At 44.1% G+C, this 17,016-nt stretch overlaps 1 protein-coding gene across 4 annotated transcripts in view; it reads right to left on the minus strand.

The window, feature by feature from the left end:
- Nucleotides 1–1,385: 1,385 nt before the first annotated feature.
- Nucleotides 1,386–17,016, minus strand: part of map7d1a (MAP7 domain containing 1a) — a 53,280-nt gene continuing 37,649 nt past the window's right edge. For all 4 annotated transcript variants that reach the window (XM_080427599.1, XM_080427597.1, XM_080427598.1 and 1 more), the window contains 9 exons: nt 16,381–16,631; nt 14,315–14,597; nt 12,653–12,833; nt 10,538–10,642; nt 8,347–8,394; nt 8,203–8,263; nt 5,993–6,074; nt 5,390–5,625; nt 1,386–2,803 (listed from right to left, as the gene is read on the minus strand). In XM_080427599.1, coding sequence (XP_080283725.1) covers nt 2,793–2,803; nt 5,390–5,625; nt 5,993–6,074; nt 8,203–8,263; nt 8,347–8,394; nt 10,538–10,642; nt 12,653–12,833; nt 14,315–14,597; nt 16,381–16,631 — 1,258 coding nt within the window. In that variant the 3' untranslated portion in view covers nt 1,386–2,792. The remainder of the gene's footprint in view (nt 2,804–5,389; nt 5,626–5,992; nt 6,075–8,202; nt 8,264–8,346; nt 8,395–10,537; nt 10,643–12,652; nt 12,834–14,314; nt 14,598–16,380; nt 16,632–17,016) is intronic.

Below are 17,016 nucleotides of genomic sequence, written 5' to 3' on the forward strand. Positions count from 1 at the left end.
ACCCTACAAGTCCCATCTGGGAACTACACACAAGGAGGCCTTTTCAAGCAGATCAACTGGGTCAAGCACGAAGGCAAGAACATGAATTTTTAAAAAGGAAATAAAGAACTGCAGAAACGCTGTCAGATTTTATGAGGGCACTTGGACTTGCATCTGAGAAATCTCTTTGTCAGGCTTGAGCATGGATGTAGGGCTTGAGTGGGAGGGATATGGTCCAAGGAAATTTGATATGACACCTCAATGCTACAGTAGTGCCCCCTCCTGGAGTGGATGAGTACAGCTCCTAAAAGGTTTTATAGAGGCTATTCTAATAAGGGCAGCTGAGACGCCCACATGTTAAACCAGTGAGATCAGGTTAATCATGTTCGTATGAGCACATGGAGAGGCAAATCTTTCCATTTGATACTATAAAGGGTAAAGTTCTATTAGTCTTCAAAATCTTGGTTGTGTAAAGTTTGAGGTTAACAAAAAAAATGTCACAGTAATCAAATTTCACAGTAATAAAATGCAATGCAGCATATAAAGAGGAAAATGACATGGGTGCATTAAGTCTAATTTATGCTCTTATGTACAACGCATCTGCGACGTGCTGTGAGCTTGTAGGTCTGCTATTTTTAGTGCGCGACAGCATCGTACAGCGAAGTATAAATGAGGATATACAGGTAGTAAGTCATACGGTTCCATAACCGTCCAGTAGGTTCCGTCATATATCATATAGTCACACCGCATGACAACTTAATCAAATGAGTTACACACCATCACTAAAGCATGCTTTTGCTTTAGGGAGAAGGCGTACATAAACTGTTTGTAATGGACTGCAGCTGGCTTGAAGAACTGACAAGCAAGCTGCTTCATGCAAGTGCCAGAAACACCCCCCCCCCCTCCTTCCACCAATTGGCCACCAGAATGAATGTGGCGACAGTTTATGTGGGTAGATAGTTCAGCACGGACCTCCTGCTGGGTTTTTGGAAAAGGAGACCCAATCAGGAAAGGACAGCTGAGGGCAGGTCTTTTGCCTCTATAGTATCTTCAGAATGTTGGGCCCCTCTGGAACCATTGCTAAATCGGTTTTCTGGTGGTTAGGTTGCCCTCCGTCTCTAATGCAGCAGCCGATGGGATAGACAATCTAAATACCTTTGGCCGAGCCCAAAAGCCTCGTGGGTAAACACGACGGAGTCAATGTTCAATCCCATTTCCCAACTGTCCTACTTTGTCAAATGAGTCACACTCCAAGTTCAATTTCTCTGTTTTATGAATGACCGGAGACTGAGAATCACAGTGAGTTCAACAAAAACATCCTATTCTGAACACATGTGACTCTCTCTCTCCATTCCCAGCGACCACCATCCTCAAATCGATTGACGACAAACAGATGAGACCACAGATTAATTGGACAGCTTTGTCTTTAATCAGACTCAAGATACTCCCGTTGACCCTTAAACACACATCAAAATATTTATAGCATATACACGCGCCAGCATTTTCAAATACATAATGAGTCTGTGGAATTTCGATGCAAGTGACAGCAAACTGAATCATGCTTGCACAGGTTTAGGGAAAAAAAACAACTGCATAAGGTAGTGGGGGAGAAACCCCCCTAGTTTACATTCTATTTCCAACATTAACACATGATGACTGGATCTGTTTGGTGGGCAGTGTCTCAGGAGATAAGAGCAGTTGTCTGGGAATCAGAAGGTTCTCAGTTCTATCACCACTCCTCCTTGCATCATCTCAAAGGGTCCTTGGAGATGATGCAGGTTGGTGCCTTGTATGGCTGCCTCTGCCGTCGGTGTGTGTATGTGTGTGTGAACGGGGGAATGCATACATTGTCATGCGCTTTGGAAAAAGTCGCAATATAAATGGAAACCACTTATCTCCCACTTGATCGTAGTTTTAATCCGAGTTAGGGAATTGTTTTCTTTCTTTTTTCCCCTCATTTATCATGACATCCACAATCAATCACGATTGAAGAAGGGATGAGTTTCAACAAATGAAGCGAGCACACACAGTAGCAATCCACTGGAACTTCAATTTCATCGGTCAAATGTTTGAGATTTTAAATGGTGCACATGGTACAAAAAAAAAACAGGTAGCTTTACACAGACCAGGTTGCAACAGATATGTATTACCTGGACTTGGAAAAAGGCCATCTCAGAGCAGAGTTGCCTCAATGTCGACTCCCTTTCATATCAGCTCTATTCCACAGACCCCCTCCCTCGTTTGTCAAACACACAGGTTTCATTTACATTATTCACATAGAACACTGTACCCAGTCGTTACATTTCTCTTCAAGTTAAATAACTAAATGTAAGAACAGTAGAAGAGCCCACTCAATTCTTTTTTTTCAGCTTCGTCATAATAACAGTTACAGTAACTGTCCAATAGTGTACTCGTGTCCTCTTCCATTCAGCTGTACTGGGTTTGTACAAAGGATGGTAGTGTGGCGTCTTAAGGTGCATGGAACTGCTGCCATGATAATCTTCACGCACAGTATGTTATCACTGTTATGCCGTGCACATGGCAGGTGTCAATGTCTTTCGTCCTGTTTTGTGTTTTGCTTGCCTATTGTTGCTGATTGCAGAGTTGCTTCTTCTTTTGCAGTTTATTTTTTTCAGCCCCTTTTTTGGGGGTGGTGAAAGTTCTAGAAAGCAGTCAGTGATAGTTTGGCACAGGTCACACAGGGGCTGTGGGTGTTGGTCTCCCCCAATGCGAGCATCGGCTGTACCTGGGATGGTCGTGGAGATGGGGGGGGGGTGATGCTCATCGTCCTCACTGGAATGGCCTGGAACATCTCACAGGACCTCTAGGGAAGAAACATGGCGCACGGTAGGGGTTAGGGGTCAGGCATTTCTTGTCGACACTCAACATCAGCCACCACGTAACAAAAACACAGACAAAATGCTGTCTGGTCATATTGGAGGCCACCCTTGTTGACCTGAGTAATGTCATAGCCTCGTAAACCTCTGACCCAGTGACAATACTAAGTTCCAAAGGTCTTTGGCACGTTGCCACGGGCAGGAACCCATAAACCTTCACTTGTTTGTGTAAGGAAAACAAAACGCTGCCTTATCAGACAACAGGCACTCGTAGGGAAAAATCCCTACGAGGATTCGTACCAGGATTACAAAGCTACAGTGACAAATAATCCAACATGGTGAATCGGCAGGTGATTGATGATGCAGCACCCGAATTTAGACTGACAGCAACACATGTTAGCCAGTCTACGGGGTGAGGGCAGGGGGGTTCAGTGTCGTTATACGTATCAACATTCGTATTAGCCCTGACGGTATGCTTCAAAATAACATCCACCATCTCGCCTTATCGTCAGCAAATCAGATCATTCAAGTCGGTTTCAAGATAAAACCATGATCACGTGCCAAGAGTGTGAAGTTTTCCAGACATAGTTACTATGATGGCATATGATCCGCTGGAATGTTCATGTTTTCAGTGACTGAGGCAAGGTGGAGAGGAGCGAAACTACATTTGTGATGTTTGTTTTGTGTGATTTTAGCTGAGACAACGGCGGAGGTTCTGACATGGCAGGGCCATCCCCAGTTTGCTTTAGATATTATTTATGACCAGTGACCTGTCTGCAGGCTGGCAGATGAGGGCTGAACCCTGGCAATAAGAGAGAGAACGGGTGAGACGGGTAGCGCTGCTGATGTCATGGCAAGGGTGGCAAGGAGGGGCGGGTTGTGTGGGCTGCATAACTGTGACGGAGTCCTGTTTCTATCCACCGGCAGACCAACACCTGTGGATATGGGCCTCCTCCTCACCGCCTTGGCTTCCACCATTCGAGGAATTTGACACTGGGCGCGGGGCCCACGTCAGCGGGGCCGCTGAGTAAAAGCTGTCATCGGTGTCAAAAGATACCGACTACCCCCTTCTCTCCTCTCCATTCCTTCCTGGCACTTTTTTCCTACCATGTTTCCTGCCATCTTTGCTCTATAGTCCCTCTGGGAGTGACAGATCAGTTCTCTCACTTCATTCCCCAGCCTCGCATGTCTCTCTCCCCAGGGGGGTACTCCCGTACACAAGTGATAACCGGCACCCGAGACGGGAATTACACCCCACAGTTGAGCTTGGCAGGGTTTCTATTTGGATTAACCAATGGCGCCTCACCCTGCGATTTTTATATAGCGCAAACAAACCGTGCTGCTAGCCTGCTAATATGAAAAGTCAAATGATAAACCAGATGGGCTCATTACTCTCGTTGTAAATGAACCAAGGCTGTGCTGCGAAAAGGGTCAATAAATTACTGGTTTTCTTCTGCTGGAAGACCAATTGGTTCAATACAGCAGTGGTTTTCAAACTTTTTGTGCCCAATACAAGGCACACCAATGGGCAACTACAAACTCACAATGTGTTTATAGAGTGGCTATTTTTGGACATTACCTAAAAATATGAATTTCAATTGAAAAAGTTCCTCAATAATGAATGACATGCCTAAAATAGGGACACCAGGTTGAGAAGTGGTTCAAATATATAGAATTTGTCTCTGTAATGGGAAACAAAGTACTGATTGTTATTGTAATTTAATATTATGAATAATTTACTATAACAATGTGTGGTTGTCACAAAATCCCACAGTACTCCAAGACTTGTCTCATATACTGCAATACAGTATACAGTCACAAGCCATATTATAGCTGGAGTTGAGGTGAGACTCAGATGACACACAGAAGTTATTTTTGTTTTTGTTAAGCCTCTTTCACACATGCACTGTATTATGGAAGTTTCCCAGACTTTATACAGTGTGGCTGTATGCATGAAAACAAGTGTCCAACTCAGTCTAGGACCCGACATGCAACAGAATTTATGTTGCCAGCTCCCTTGAGTTAAGTCGGGGTAATGCCCGATTGCGCCCAAAACGGTTCAATGTGTGAATGGACGCGGTGATTGTCCGATGAATTTACATTTAGCGAGTGGACGTGTTGATGTCGCTTCTATTGTTGACGAGTGAGGAGTCTCCCCTCCTCCCGAGGCGTTTGGAGAGAGAGGCATAACTGAAAACCAGTTTAATCATTCCGATTTTTATTAGTGTTTGAGTTGGAAATATTCGCAAATCGAACATAAATGTCACTTTACTACTGCAGTAATTATAGACAACGAACTACACCTGACGGTTCCCTGCACAGTGCGCCTGTACAGACCAACGTTCTCTGAGTTGAGTTGAGACTCTCCAGACTTTCCAGCTAGTTTTGATGAAATGTCTACATTAGGCCTACTATGGTAGGAAAGAGGTCTTGTTTGTGTTTTGCATGGGTACATCAATGGGAGACCGAATGTCGAGAAATTCAATGTATCGGTCATGTTCTGTGGAAGGAAATAAAAATCTCCCTCATTTTCCAGAGTAATCATATTACAAAGTGGCTTTACTCCTATGTACCTGCAACGTGCTGAGGCTTCATCGGACCTGCTTTTTTCATGAAAGGCTCCTCATTTTCGAAAGCGAGAATTGGCTCGGCGGGCATATCACTCTCCGACTTGTCCCGCCCTCCATTGGTGCTGTTGCCGTGATTAGTTAGCTGGATGATCTCTTCGAAGTGACTGCCATCTCCCTTGGTGGAAAGGCCGTTCTCATGTCTGGCAGGCTGGATGCCATTAACCAGAGGTACGGAAGGGCTGTGGAGGGGAGGTGCAGGGTAGGATGTGGTCAAGACAGGTCTGAAGATCAGTCGTATTACTGTGAATCATACCGCTAAGATCCCATTTAAGAGACTCTTTTCTAAATCCACCCTCAGAAGCTTAAAATTCTGGGTAAACACTTTGCAACAAACAAATAAAGTCTAGTGGTAACAATTGTTTATAACCGGCCTGAGCCTTCTGGCTCCTGTGTTTGACTATGAGGTTTGAAAGCATGTAGTTTTCCTTCAGCCTTGATTAGAAGGCGACGCTTTTTATAGCATACAGGATTTATACTGTTCATGGTGGTCTTGCATCAGCACAAGCATAGTGTACGAACTAAAACGGAAAAAGCTTTATACTGTACCTTTCTATCTCACCACTCTGTCCATTTTCCATCTTGTTGTCGGACGCGCTGACCTCTGTCTGTGGCTGATAGTCAGCAGATGCTTGAGGAAACGAGGTGAAACAGATGTTAATCAGGTATGAAACTCTACTGTTCCCCACCGCAATATCCACTGGTGTCATTTCGAGCAATGGTTATTGCTTTTCAACCTGAGGGATATTGTGTTTGACTGATGGAACCCTTGCTTTGTGTGGTCAATGCAAATGTGAAACGGGTGAAAAAAAAAACAGATTTAGAGCATGTCATCCAACCTTTTTTTGCTTGTAATCCTTTCTATATGTTGCTCGTTTGTAACTTTCTGAGGTAATATGTTTTAAAAACTCTAGAGAACGATTGTTCACAATTTGGTTTTCTTTTATAATCATGCAAAATGCTGATTATAAACTACATTAAGCTAATGAACACAGGAATAAGCACCCTCCCGCCTACCCGTTCCTCTCATTGCTGCACCATCACCCACAAAGTATGACTCACACCACCACCGCCAAGCAGCGTGGGATTTAAAACAATGCCCACCCTAGAGCTGAGTCAGGATGAAGTGCAACATACAGAGGCGGGGATGCTGAACTCAGTTTTCCTATATGGGGCATCCTTCCTCTGTGGTTAAACTACCCCCTGCCCCCGCCTCAACCCAACAAGGGCTGGGGACGTGGCTGTGGATGAGACTGCTCTCCTCTTCCCCTGATTGGAAAGGAGGCACGCCTGCCAATTGCCTCTGGCCTCTGCGACCACATCAGTGGCGGGGCTAATGGCTTCCACCATGCTTGGGGAGCACGCCACAAACACCCACATATCTCTCTGACCACACAGATCCATATGGTTCCCCTTCGTCTCTCATCAACATGAGATGGAAGCTGGGCCGGGGAGTTTACATGATATCTCCTTGTTTAGGGGAGTGGAATATATTTATTTCATAATTGGAGGTGATGGGGGTGCGGGTTTAGAAATGGATAATATGTGGGTAGTGAGTGATATTGGGCAGGCAAGTTATCTGGAGTCACGCATATTTCTATTTCACAATGGCTCGTGCATTGGAGGCTCTCCCGCTGTGATTTGGCACAAGCAGAGTCTTCCTCTGCAGTCTCAGGGCCTGAATAACAAACAAGGGTCCTATTGTTGTTGAGAGGAACCCCTCAAACTACAGCTGTAAGTGATATGAGGCAGAGATATAATCTAATAGCCAGCTTTATTGAAAACATTCTAATGTGAATCCGACTCAGATGGCCTGGCTCAAACAACAAACGCACACCAAATACGTGTTGTTGTTTTTCTGTTAACCACATTATTCCTGGTATCCCTACTGGGCATGTCATTGTAGGCAATGTTTTTGTTTTATTTTTTAAGTGTCCGGGTGGCACAGGGGTAAAGTTTCTGCCAACCACCATGGAGTCTGGGTTAAGAATCCTCGCCGTATTCACGGGTGGGGAGGGTGATCTCTGTTGCTGCATTAGCGACTGTTCAGCAGAGCGGAACTGAGAGGGACAGCGTGTTCCTCCCAGTTAAACTTTTTATTGCATTTATTTTGGCTTATTCTTTCATTCTATTCCCTTAACTATTTTTAAACGTATTCAAACAACTTTTTCACAATTCATTTGCTTTGCACTTTGCCTTAATGCTTTGTGTAAAGCACATTTAACTGTATTGTTGAAATGTGCTAAACAAATACACAAATAGACTGCTACTGGAACAATTAAGATACACAGTGTCCACAAATCTATCCAACCCCACAAATCTACCCCCCACAAAGCTAATTGAAACGGTCTGTGTTATTAAAATACAATCTGATAAACAACTGGTAACAAAGAATAGCAGTTGTTTTAGATCCCTGCCCTGATATCACAATAACAAGGGATCAATACTTCACTATTTCTACAAGATGGTAGAGCTTGTAGATCAGCTATTTTTGGCAATCTTTTGTGAAAAACTGTCCGTAGAGAAGGAGACGAGATGGCGTGAGATTGTGAGGTTCGCCACTATTACTACAACACAGAGTGACGTCACGTTCTCTTTCTTGATAATGACATGCACAAAATAGGGACGCCAGGTTTAAAGTGGTTAAGCCTCTAATCACCAAAAAGGATTGACTGAGATGAATTGGACGGAGGGAGCAGCAAGTTCACTGTAATGCATCAGGTGATGACGGATGCAGTCCAGACTGATTCTCTGCTTACCTTTGCTGCTCTCTGCCTCTTTGCCATTGACCTGGGTGGGTGTGGAGGATTTGGTCTCTTTCTGTGGAGAGAAATAGAGTTTATTCTTAACATAATATAAAGTCACGGTCCAATGTTTCGGTTAAAACAGAACAGTAAGTGTACCTTGTCTCCTTCTGTTTTGCGTGTCCTCTTCATGATCTCTTCAAGGCGCTGGGGAACAGAGGGAAACAAAAAGGTCAGAGAACCAAAAGGCCTGGTTTTCACTCTTTAAACCTGCTTGTGAACTGAGGAGGATCACATACAAGGTCTATCTATCAATAAAACCTAGCCCTCATCAGCTCTCAAGTATGCCAAACCCAGCCAGCAAAATGCCTGAATACACCAGGAATCGTTTCAAATTTTGCCCTACAAGGCAACAGAGACCAGAATGGGGAATAGAGCTGAATGAATACAGAATACACAATGTTTGCTGTTAGAGAGTTGTTAAAGAACTGATTCACGATAGATTCATAAGGCAAGACCAGCTCACACACTGAGAAGCTTACACCTTCTGTGCTGGTTTTCACAGAAGACTTCACTATACTGTTAGAAATGGAGGCCTCAAGGCACATTGTTCATCAATTCTTGTCATCCCTGAACAAATGGAGTTTTTGTATACGTTCTTTAGTAGTAGTGTAGTTTGAGACCGGCTTTAAGCTTCAAGTGGATGCACACAGCCTCGCAGAGGTACTGTTGTCCCAAGGCAGACAGCACTGTCAGTAATTGTTAAGCAACACAGCACTTGTGCTTGCTGCTGGAACAATGAATTTAGGACGGTCAAAAGGTTAACTGTAGAATTACTTCGTAGCTCACATTGTCAAAACCGACAGAAGTGCATGCACTGTATTATTTTGGTGAACGTATACCGAGCTTGGTTTCTTTCTCTTAAAGTCAATTCTCTGAATGGCTTTTTGGATGCACAGTTTAGCAAAAATCGAGGCAACCTTATTCTGAGGACACAAAGCTAGCACAAGATAGGGAAACTCACGTCAATAGCAGCTGTCCATCATAAATGTGAAGTGTTTATAAGAGCCAGTATGGCGTATCCATGAAAAGAAAATGAAAAACTCACTTTGGTATTTAACTTGGCTGAACATTTCCCATCATATTATGCGACTGAAAAGTTTTATATCAATTGGTCTGTCCACAGGCCGTCAGGCCCCCAGAGTTTTTAAGCCACCAATGCATATCTATTTCTTCATCGTTCAACACATATTTTTGTGCTCTTAGATTACTACTTGTTAAAGTTCTTCAACCAATGGAATAAATGGAGCCAATGCAGGTACATAGAGAGGAGTGGTGCACTGGGCCTAAGCTGGAGCCTTTGGGGTAGAGGACACACTGTTCTAGCAGGCTGATTCCAGTGCAGAGCCAGGCTTTGGCCAGCTGAGCCAGGCCTGGCAAGCCTAGATAAGAGCCTTTCACACATGGAGAGAAGATGAGGGGAGGGAAAGAAAGGCTTCAAGCTTGGTGTACAATGGCACAGTTTTACTGTGGGGGGTACGCTTACTGCAGATAGCAAGTCACCAGTCACATAATTAAGCTTAAGTGCACACGCACACACATAAAGACATCTGCACACACACACACTTGGCTCAGCTACGGCTCCATCATTATGGTTTATATATAGTCCGACCTCCCTACACACACACAGGCTGTAAGCCCTATTTAATCATAACACACAGACGGCCTATTTGGGACAGGCTAAGCCAAAAACATCATTCATCTTGGCTGCAAGGACCAAACTTGCTTTAATAACAGTGGCAAGTTGAAAGGCAGCTAATAGAGTAATAGATGTTTCTGATTACTATGTCTGAAGTGAGTGAAAGGGAGAGACGCTCACTGCTTGGATTGATCCAATTGAATTCATTTGTTACTCAGAGATGTGTGTCTCTGGATCATTAGACGCCGAGTTGGAGGCAGTTCAATTAATTCAGGAAGCAGTTTCTTAAAAATTCAATAACAGGAAAGTCTCATAAAAAGTTGCTTTTATCCTATCTAAGAAATGATTAAGTGTCTGTCCATAGTTGAGTGGTTAAGACTTTTTTCCACCAGACTCCCATGAAACGTTCTCCTTCCTGTGGCTCGCTTCACTTCACCATGTTTCATAAACCGTCTAAATAGAATGAAAATATACAAAGAGGGGAGTCGACCGCCCACTCTCTTTTGTATATGTAAGAGATATACTGTATACTGTAAATAAACACCTGAGAATGAAGTGAGAATGGACGCTCTACAAATGTTATGTTAAGGATGAATCGAGCCCAGCCCTAGCTGGAAGAGCAGTGGATGCGGGGCAGATGAAGAGTCCTACCTTCTTCCTCTCCAGTCTTTCCTGCTCCTCCTTCTGAAAATGTTTCTCTCTCTCCAGACGCTGCTTCTCTGCTTCCTCCCGGGCTTTAGCCTCAGCCTCCTCTTTCTGCAACACACACACGCACACAGGCGGTTATCCAACAACTTTTTTTAATGTCACGCGAAAAAAGAAAAGGGTGGGGAGGGGTGGGCGACTCAACCAAAATAAACATGTCAAGGGTGTGGTTGTCCTCTGCAGTTATCGTTTGACCACAAACGTAATTTTCCTGTACCTTCGGGCCAAAGTATCCATTTTCAACATTTATGGGTCTCACGTGGGGCATTTAAAAATGCAATGCGACACTCGGCATGCAGTGTAATTGAACCATGTTCAACCACAAATGGCACTTCCTTGACAGTCCACAAGGGGGTGGCAAAGGGTGGTTTGTGAGTATGAGGTCAGTGGGACTGTGTACTTGTTAAGGATAATTCCCTTCCACTGCACCTCAGCAACATCCAGTCAACAACTGTGAGTCAATATTGCAATTCTCAGATGGTTTTATCGACGCCTACTGAAAAATAAAAGGAATCCATTCAATGTTGACCATTAGCTCAACTGTTTGGAATGACTGTATATCTACTGTCCCAGACAACAAATCACATTGATGAGGACAAAGACTGGGTGGTGTTTCGGAGTGGGGCGTTGAGACAGTGACTGAGGCAGTAATGCAGGGGACGGGGTAATGTCCTATAGAGAAGTGCAGAATGAATGCCCTTGACAGGTTGTGTGCTAAAGATAATAGGGCACACAGGTTAGAAGAATATAACTGTATTGTCAACATCAAGGCAATTGGAATATCCCTAAGTTCTACATACACAGTTACACACAGTCCCCCATATATTTCATCAGAGAGGTCAGAGGCTAGCGCAGGTGCCCAGTGCCCTGGGGCAGTTTGGGGGTTCAGTGCCTTGCTCAAGGGCACTTTGGGCAGAGATGATGGGCACTGCAGATATAATACCAGTCGACCTACAGTCACCAGCTCACGACTGGACTACACCCTCCTGTTGGTGCTGGGGAACGAACCAGAGACTTTTGGGTTACTGGTCGGCCTCTTTACCACTAGACTCTCCAGTGGTGTTATGGGTAACAGCTTAACCGCCTGGGGATGTTGTGAAGATACTTGATGTGTTTTGTGTGTATGCATTCTTGTGTGACCAAGGGCGTCTTGATCCTGCTCGACAAGCAGCAACAGCTGTCAAGGAAGTGCCTGACATCTGTGTTGCTCAAGCAAAACTGCCTTCAATTCCACCATTATCTGAGCTCCTGGTCACATCCAACGGACTAGCCGCTTATATGAATGTCATTTAATCTTCCCAAACAACCTCACAGGGCAACATTGTCTGCTAAATGTTGACATTTGAATGTTTTGCGTCGTGTGACAGTTAAGGAATGACACAGATCTGAAAGGTTGTCATGTTTATGAACTTGGTCCAGACTTAAACCCAGTTCACTCAGGTCAGTATATTCTACTGATACGGGGGCACCGATGGCCAAGTGGTTAAGACGCGTACCACATAGACTACGATGCCTGACAGTGTGTCCCGGGTGCGAAATCTCTCCTGTTTCCTGTGTCTCTCTCTCTACTGCTGTCCTATTGAAATACGGCAAAAAGCCCAAAAACAAATCTTACAAAAGAAAAAGTATGCTCTACTAATATGTGTGCTGCATTAACTCATTCAGTGCCAATGACGTCGCCGACGTCACGTTTTCATAAGCCCAGAGTGCCAATGACGTCGCCGACGTCATGACATTTTTTTGAAAAAAGATGTTCAGAACCCAAGATATGATGATTTGAAGATTTGCTGCTCCATTCACTTCTTGTTTAACTTCTTACTGAAAAAGGCTGTATCTCGGCTCCTAAGCACTTTTTTTTTACAATGTATTTTTGGCTCTGGCACTCTGGCATTTTAGCCAAACTGCCAGAAATAAGTCAGGCACTGAATGAGTTAAGCTTATAAATGTTAATGTAACTCAGAGAGTGTAAAAATGGTAAGGGTCCATTATAGTGTAGGACCATTAATAAAGCTTGCCTCAAGATAGTTCAGGGAGCTCCTGGAAATTTGAACGTCCGTTTACCTGTTTCTGTTGGCGTTCATTCTCCTCCTGCTCGGCCTTGGCTCTCTCCAGCTCCTCCTTCTCCTCCTGCAGGCGTTGGAGCTCGTCCCTCTTTCTCTGTTCTTCGGCCATGATGCGGGCCTCCTCCTCCCTGAGTCTACTCTCCTCTGCCTCCCTCGCTATTCGCTCCTCTCTCAGGACCCTGGGGGAATAACGGAAGAGGGGCAAGGGGCATTAGGCAAGGCTGACCTATAATGCAGCGAGGTGTTTCTCAAGCATACGCCAGAGCCGGTGTGGAAGGGACAGCCAGTGCCCAAAACAGCCGGCTCACATCAATTTGGAGCTTTCAGATCTGCTATTTTCAAACTATAAGTGTGCCAATATCAAAACCGCTGGACTGTCTGAATGTGGCAAACAGATTGAAGTGCATATCAATCTCTTGTAGCAGAGACACAAACAAAAGCACACAGTGTACTGTCCATTGTATTGAAGCTTGAATTGACCTAATAGTGCAGCACAGGCCAAGGAAATCAGGAAATGAGAGTATCTAGGGAAACGGAAATGTGGATATGTGACATGATAATAGTGAGTGACAACAGGAGCCCACGCTGGCTTTGTCCACTTACATTGTGACACAAGAGGTCTGGCACACGCCATGGCCAATGCTTTAAAGCTTGCCAACCTTATTGGAGAGAGGAACTTAAGCTGTCATATTAATGTCTACCCCCCACGCCCCCAGGGGGATATAAATGTGCATACACACAGACATTGCCTCCGCTTTGTGAGGTCTCATTGAGGGGCACACATGATTGAACATGGCATCACGGTTATGTGGTAGGTCATACACTGAAGTCATCGTCATTTGACAATAAATCTTTAATGTCTGCAATGGGGTAGTTTTCTGTACTGTATAAAAAACAAAGCAGACAATGTTTATTCCACACATTGTGTAACATAGAAGAATTAGGATTAAACTAAAAGTACATAATAAAAGTAAGTATTTTATTCACGTTTAAGTAAAAGTAATGTGCTATAATATTGTAATCAAATTGGGCATTCTCTTCTGTAATTATGGGTATGACAATTATGTTATACAGTAGTATTATCTAGATGCACAAACCATCAATAAAACAAGGGATTAAACCCCTTCAGCATTGCAATCATTCTTTTTAAATAATAGCTAAGTCATGTGCATGAAGAATGAAAGAAAAGATAATTAACTAGTTCCCTGACTACCACGAGTGTGTATCTGTGTACACAATACACAGTGAAGCACAACTAGATGGAATTAACAGCACGGCTGCAATGTCTCTTTGACTAATTGGAATGCTTGGCGCAGGAAACTCATTTTATATGGTGTGAAGGTGACATGATTAATATTGCATTTTAATGATTCATCACATGGCTTGTTTTTATATGCCATAAAGGACTGCCTGTCACGTTCCGAGTAGCGAGGACTGATGGAAAGACATCTTGGTTGGAAAGCACACATTTGGTAAAGCAAGCATGAGAACATACTGGAGGGTGAATTGGCAGCTTGCACTGCGGCCTCTAAAACTCCTTTCATCTACCCAGTCTTCTGCCGAGTTGGAGCTTGACAGTTGTGTGATTGGCCAAGGTCAAAGCTTGCAACTGCCCCCATTTGGACATGTGTGTTAAAATGCATTAAGGAACTGCTCTGACCTCTCCTTCTCTTCCTGCTCGCGGCGCTCCTGCTCCTCCCTCTCCCTCTGTTCGCGGGCCTGCCGTCGTTTCTCGGCCAGGATGCGCCCGGCCTCCTCTGGGTTGTTGGTGCCAGCCATCGGCTTGGTTGCTGGGGAGGGGGCGGGTGATGGCGCAGGAACACTGGCCACTGATTGGACCTGGTCAGGCGTTGAAGGTGTGGCGGGGGTAGTGATTGGTGCACTCGTCGGAGAAGGTGTGGTCGAGGCCAAGGATACAGCAATGGCAGGAACTGTAGGAGAGCCTAAATCAGGAAAACACAGCATGGAGAGGGATGGATATTAAAGGCACTTTACATGTAAATGTAGGGTTATATTCAGATATAGTTGATTTGTAGATGAAAAATATGCTATTTGCAATTGTCTAACTCCATTATAATTCAAATTTAGCTCTGTTTTACTCACATAAAACACATTACAGTAGACATACATCAAATTACAGTAACAAAAACCATTACAGCTTCAAAATACAGGAAATACAGTTTAAAATAATCATCACCTAGACCCCATGTCCTAGAGAATTAAAGGCCACCCATTTGTGTACATTAGTATCACTAATCGGACCTTTAAGTGAGACAGTTACAAGTACAGATACTGATTCTACATGCATATTTTGGCTCTCAAAGGAGACAACAGCAGCGACCATTATTACTACTTTCTCAACACATCTGTGCAGATCCATCTCTCAGCTTTTAAAGTCACTTTATACTTTTCTAACAGATACGCACATCATGTATTTGGACAAGCTATTGCTTGTGTTTGAGGAGCTTATAATGGCATAATTAAGGCTGATTAGCACAGCCTCTTGGTGCTTGTGGGACAGGCTCCGACTAAAGAGTGTGCGGTACCATGCATAATTGAGTCCGATGGTAATCTTTGCTTGGCTCTGTTGCAGCTCTCCGACAGATATACTGAGTTTCCACAAGCTCATTCACTTTTTCCAACAGGGGAGAGATCCAAGTTCAAATCCATTCTTCCCCAGTCATGGGAAGCAAAGCCAAGGCCAGTATAACAACTCCCAGTGTATTAAAATATTACAGTATGACTCAGCCACAAAGACTAATGTCTCTTATGAGACAAAGTATATAGAGTCTCTTAAGAGGTGCTGAATAAGATGGTTCCAAGTGTAGACCAAAGGACCGTTCACACCCAGCACGATAACGATATAATTATGTGAGCGTCCGCACGATTTGTTCTGTAAACAGTGGCACCAAACAGTAACAAGCAGTCCAGCTGTGTTGTGAGCCTGTGTCTGTGTTAGAGCCCACACGGAGGGAGCGAGAGAAAGAGATCTCCATCTCTATGGTGCTGAAAGACGCATGGAACAGGATATAATGGATAATCTGACTCTAATCTGACTATTAAATCATAAGGAGCCAATAGTTGTAGCCTACCTGAGGTAATGACAGCTACTAGCTAGCCTACCAGCTAGTGTCGTTAGCTATTCATAATCGTCTCCTCATCTCCATTAATAACAAATCCTTCCGAGGGTGAGTGAGACCGATTGCATCCCAGATGTCCTTCTGTTGGATTTTGAATGGCTGTCAATGTTTCTATCATTCATAAAATCGTCCTGAAAGTGATCCAAACGGCATCGCTTACAACAATCTTTGTTGTTACAGTTGTGGTGTGGACTCGGGCCATCCACTTCACAACTTTTAAAATGACATATTTATAGTTATCATGCTCAGTGTGAACGGCGCTTAAGATCTAAAGCAAAAGTATAGATCCTCGAGTGTATCGGCGCTTATCCAATGTACAATGTTAACAAACGTTAACAGTATTCTGGAACTTCTGTGCAGTATGGGAGTCCGTCCTGATGCAATGATGCAATCACGCTAGTGACAATTATCTCTGACCAATCAGTACACTGCAGTGTTTTCATGTCACCCTTTGTATTGCCTCAGCTGGTACAGGTACTTTTGTCTAATGGACAACAAGTCAAGTCGAGATAAGTTGATCCGGTACTATGCAGTGAAAAGACATACTGTCTGCAACCACTTATCACCAGCTCTGTCTTGTACTCACTCCTACTGTTCTCTGGGGTGGAAGGCCTGCGGGTGCGGGGCTCCCGGACTCTCTCTAAGGGGATGGGGGAGGATGTGCGATTGTGGACTATCCTGGCAGGAGTCCTAGCTCTCTTGGGCCTGGCCTTGGGGGTGGAGGGGCTGCTACGGGCGGCCAGGGGCTTGGGGCTCGGGGAGGCAGCGGGGCTGGGAGACGTGGTTCTGCCCTTAGGAGTCGCTGGAGAGGAAGGCCGTCTTGATAAAGGACTGGGGCTGGAGAAAAAGGAGAGAAAAAAACATTATTTATTGCTATAGGGAAATTCAGCTAATTGTGGATAGGGATGGAAAACTCTGTGGAATTTAGTGCAGTTATTTATCATTAATTATTACATTGTTTTATGGCTAAAACATCAACAACATACCACAAAAAGTTCAATAGAACACATTCTTGATGTCTACCACATACAGACATCCAGTTCTAATATAAGTATACAAATACATACAAATGATAAAATGTACCGTTGTCCTTAACCAGCACTGAAAAATCATGACCTCAACCCAACAAATTCAAAACACACAAAGCACTTGGGACATTGCATCATTCCTCTAAGTGCATTATGGGTCTGATTCCTAGCAGTAAGTGGGCAGAGCAGCATTC

Source organism: Gymnoscopelus braueri, assembly GCF_963280865.1.
Source record: "Gymnoscopelus braueri genome assembly, chromosome: 4".
Classification (NCBI taxonomy): Eukaryota; Metazoa; Chordata; class Actinopteri; order Myctophiformes; family Myctophidae; genus Gymnoscopelus; species Gymnoscopelus braueri.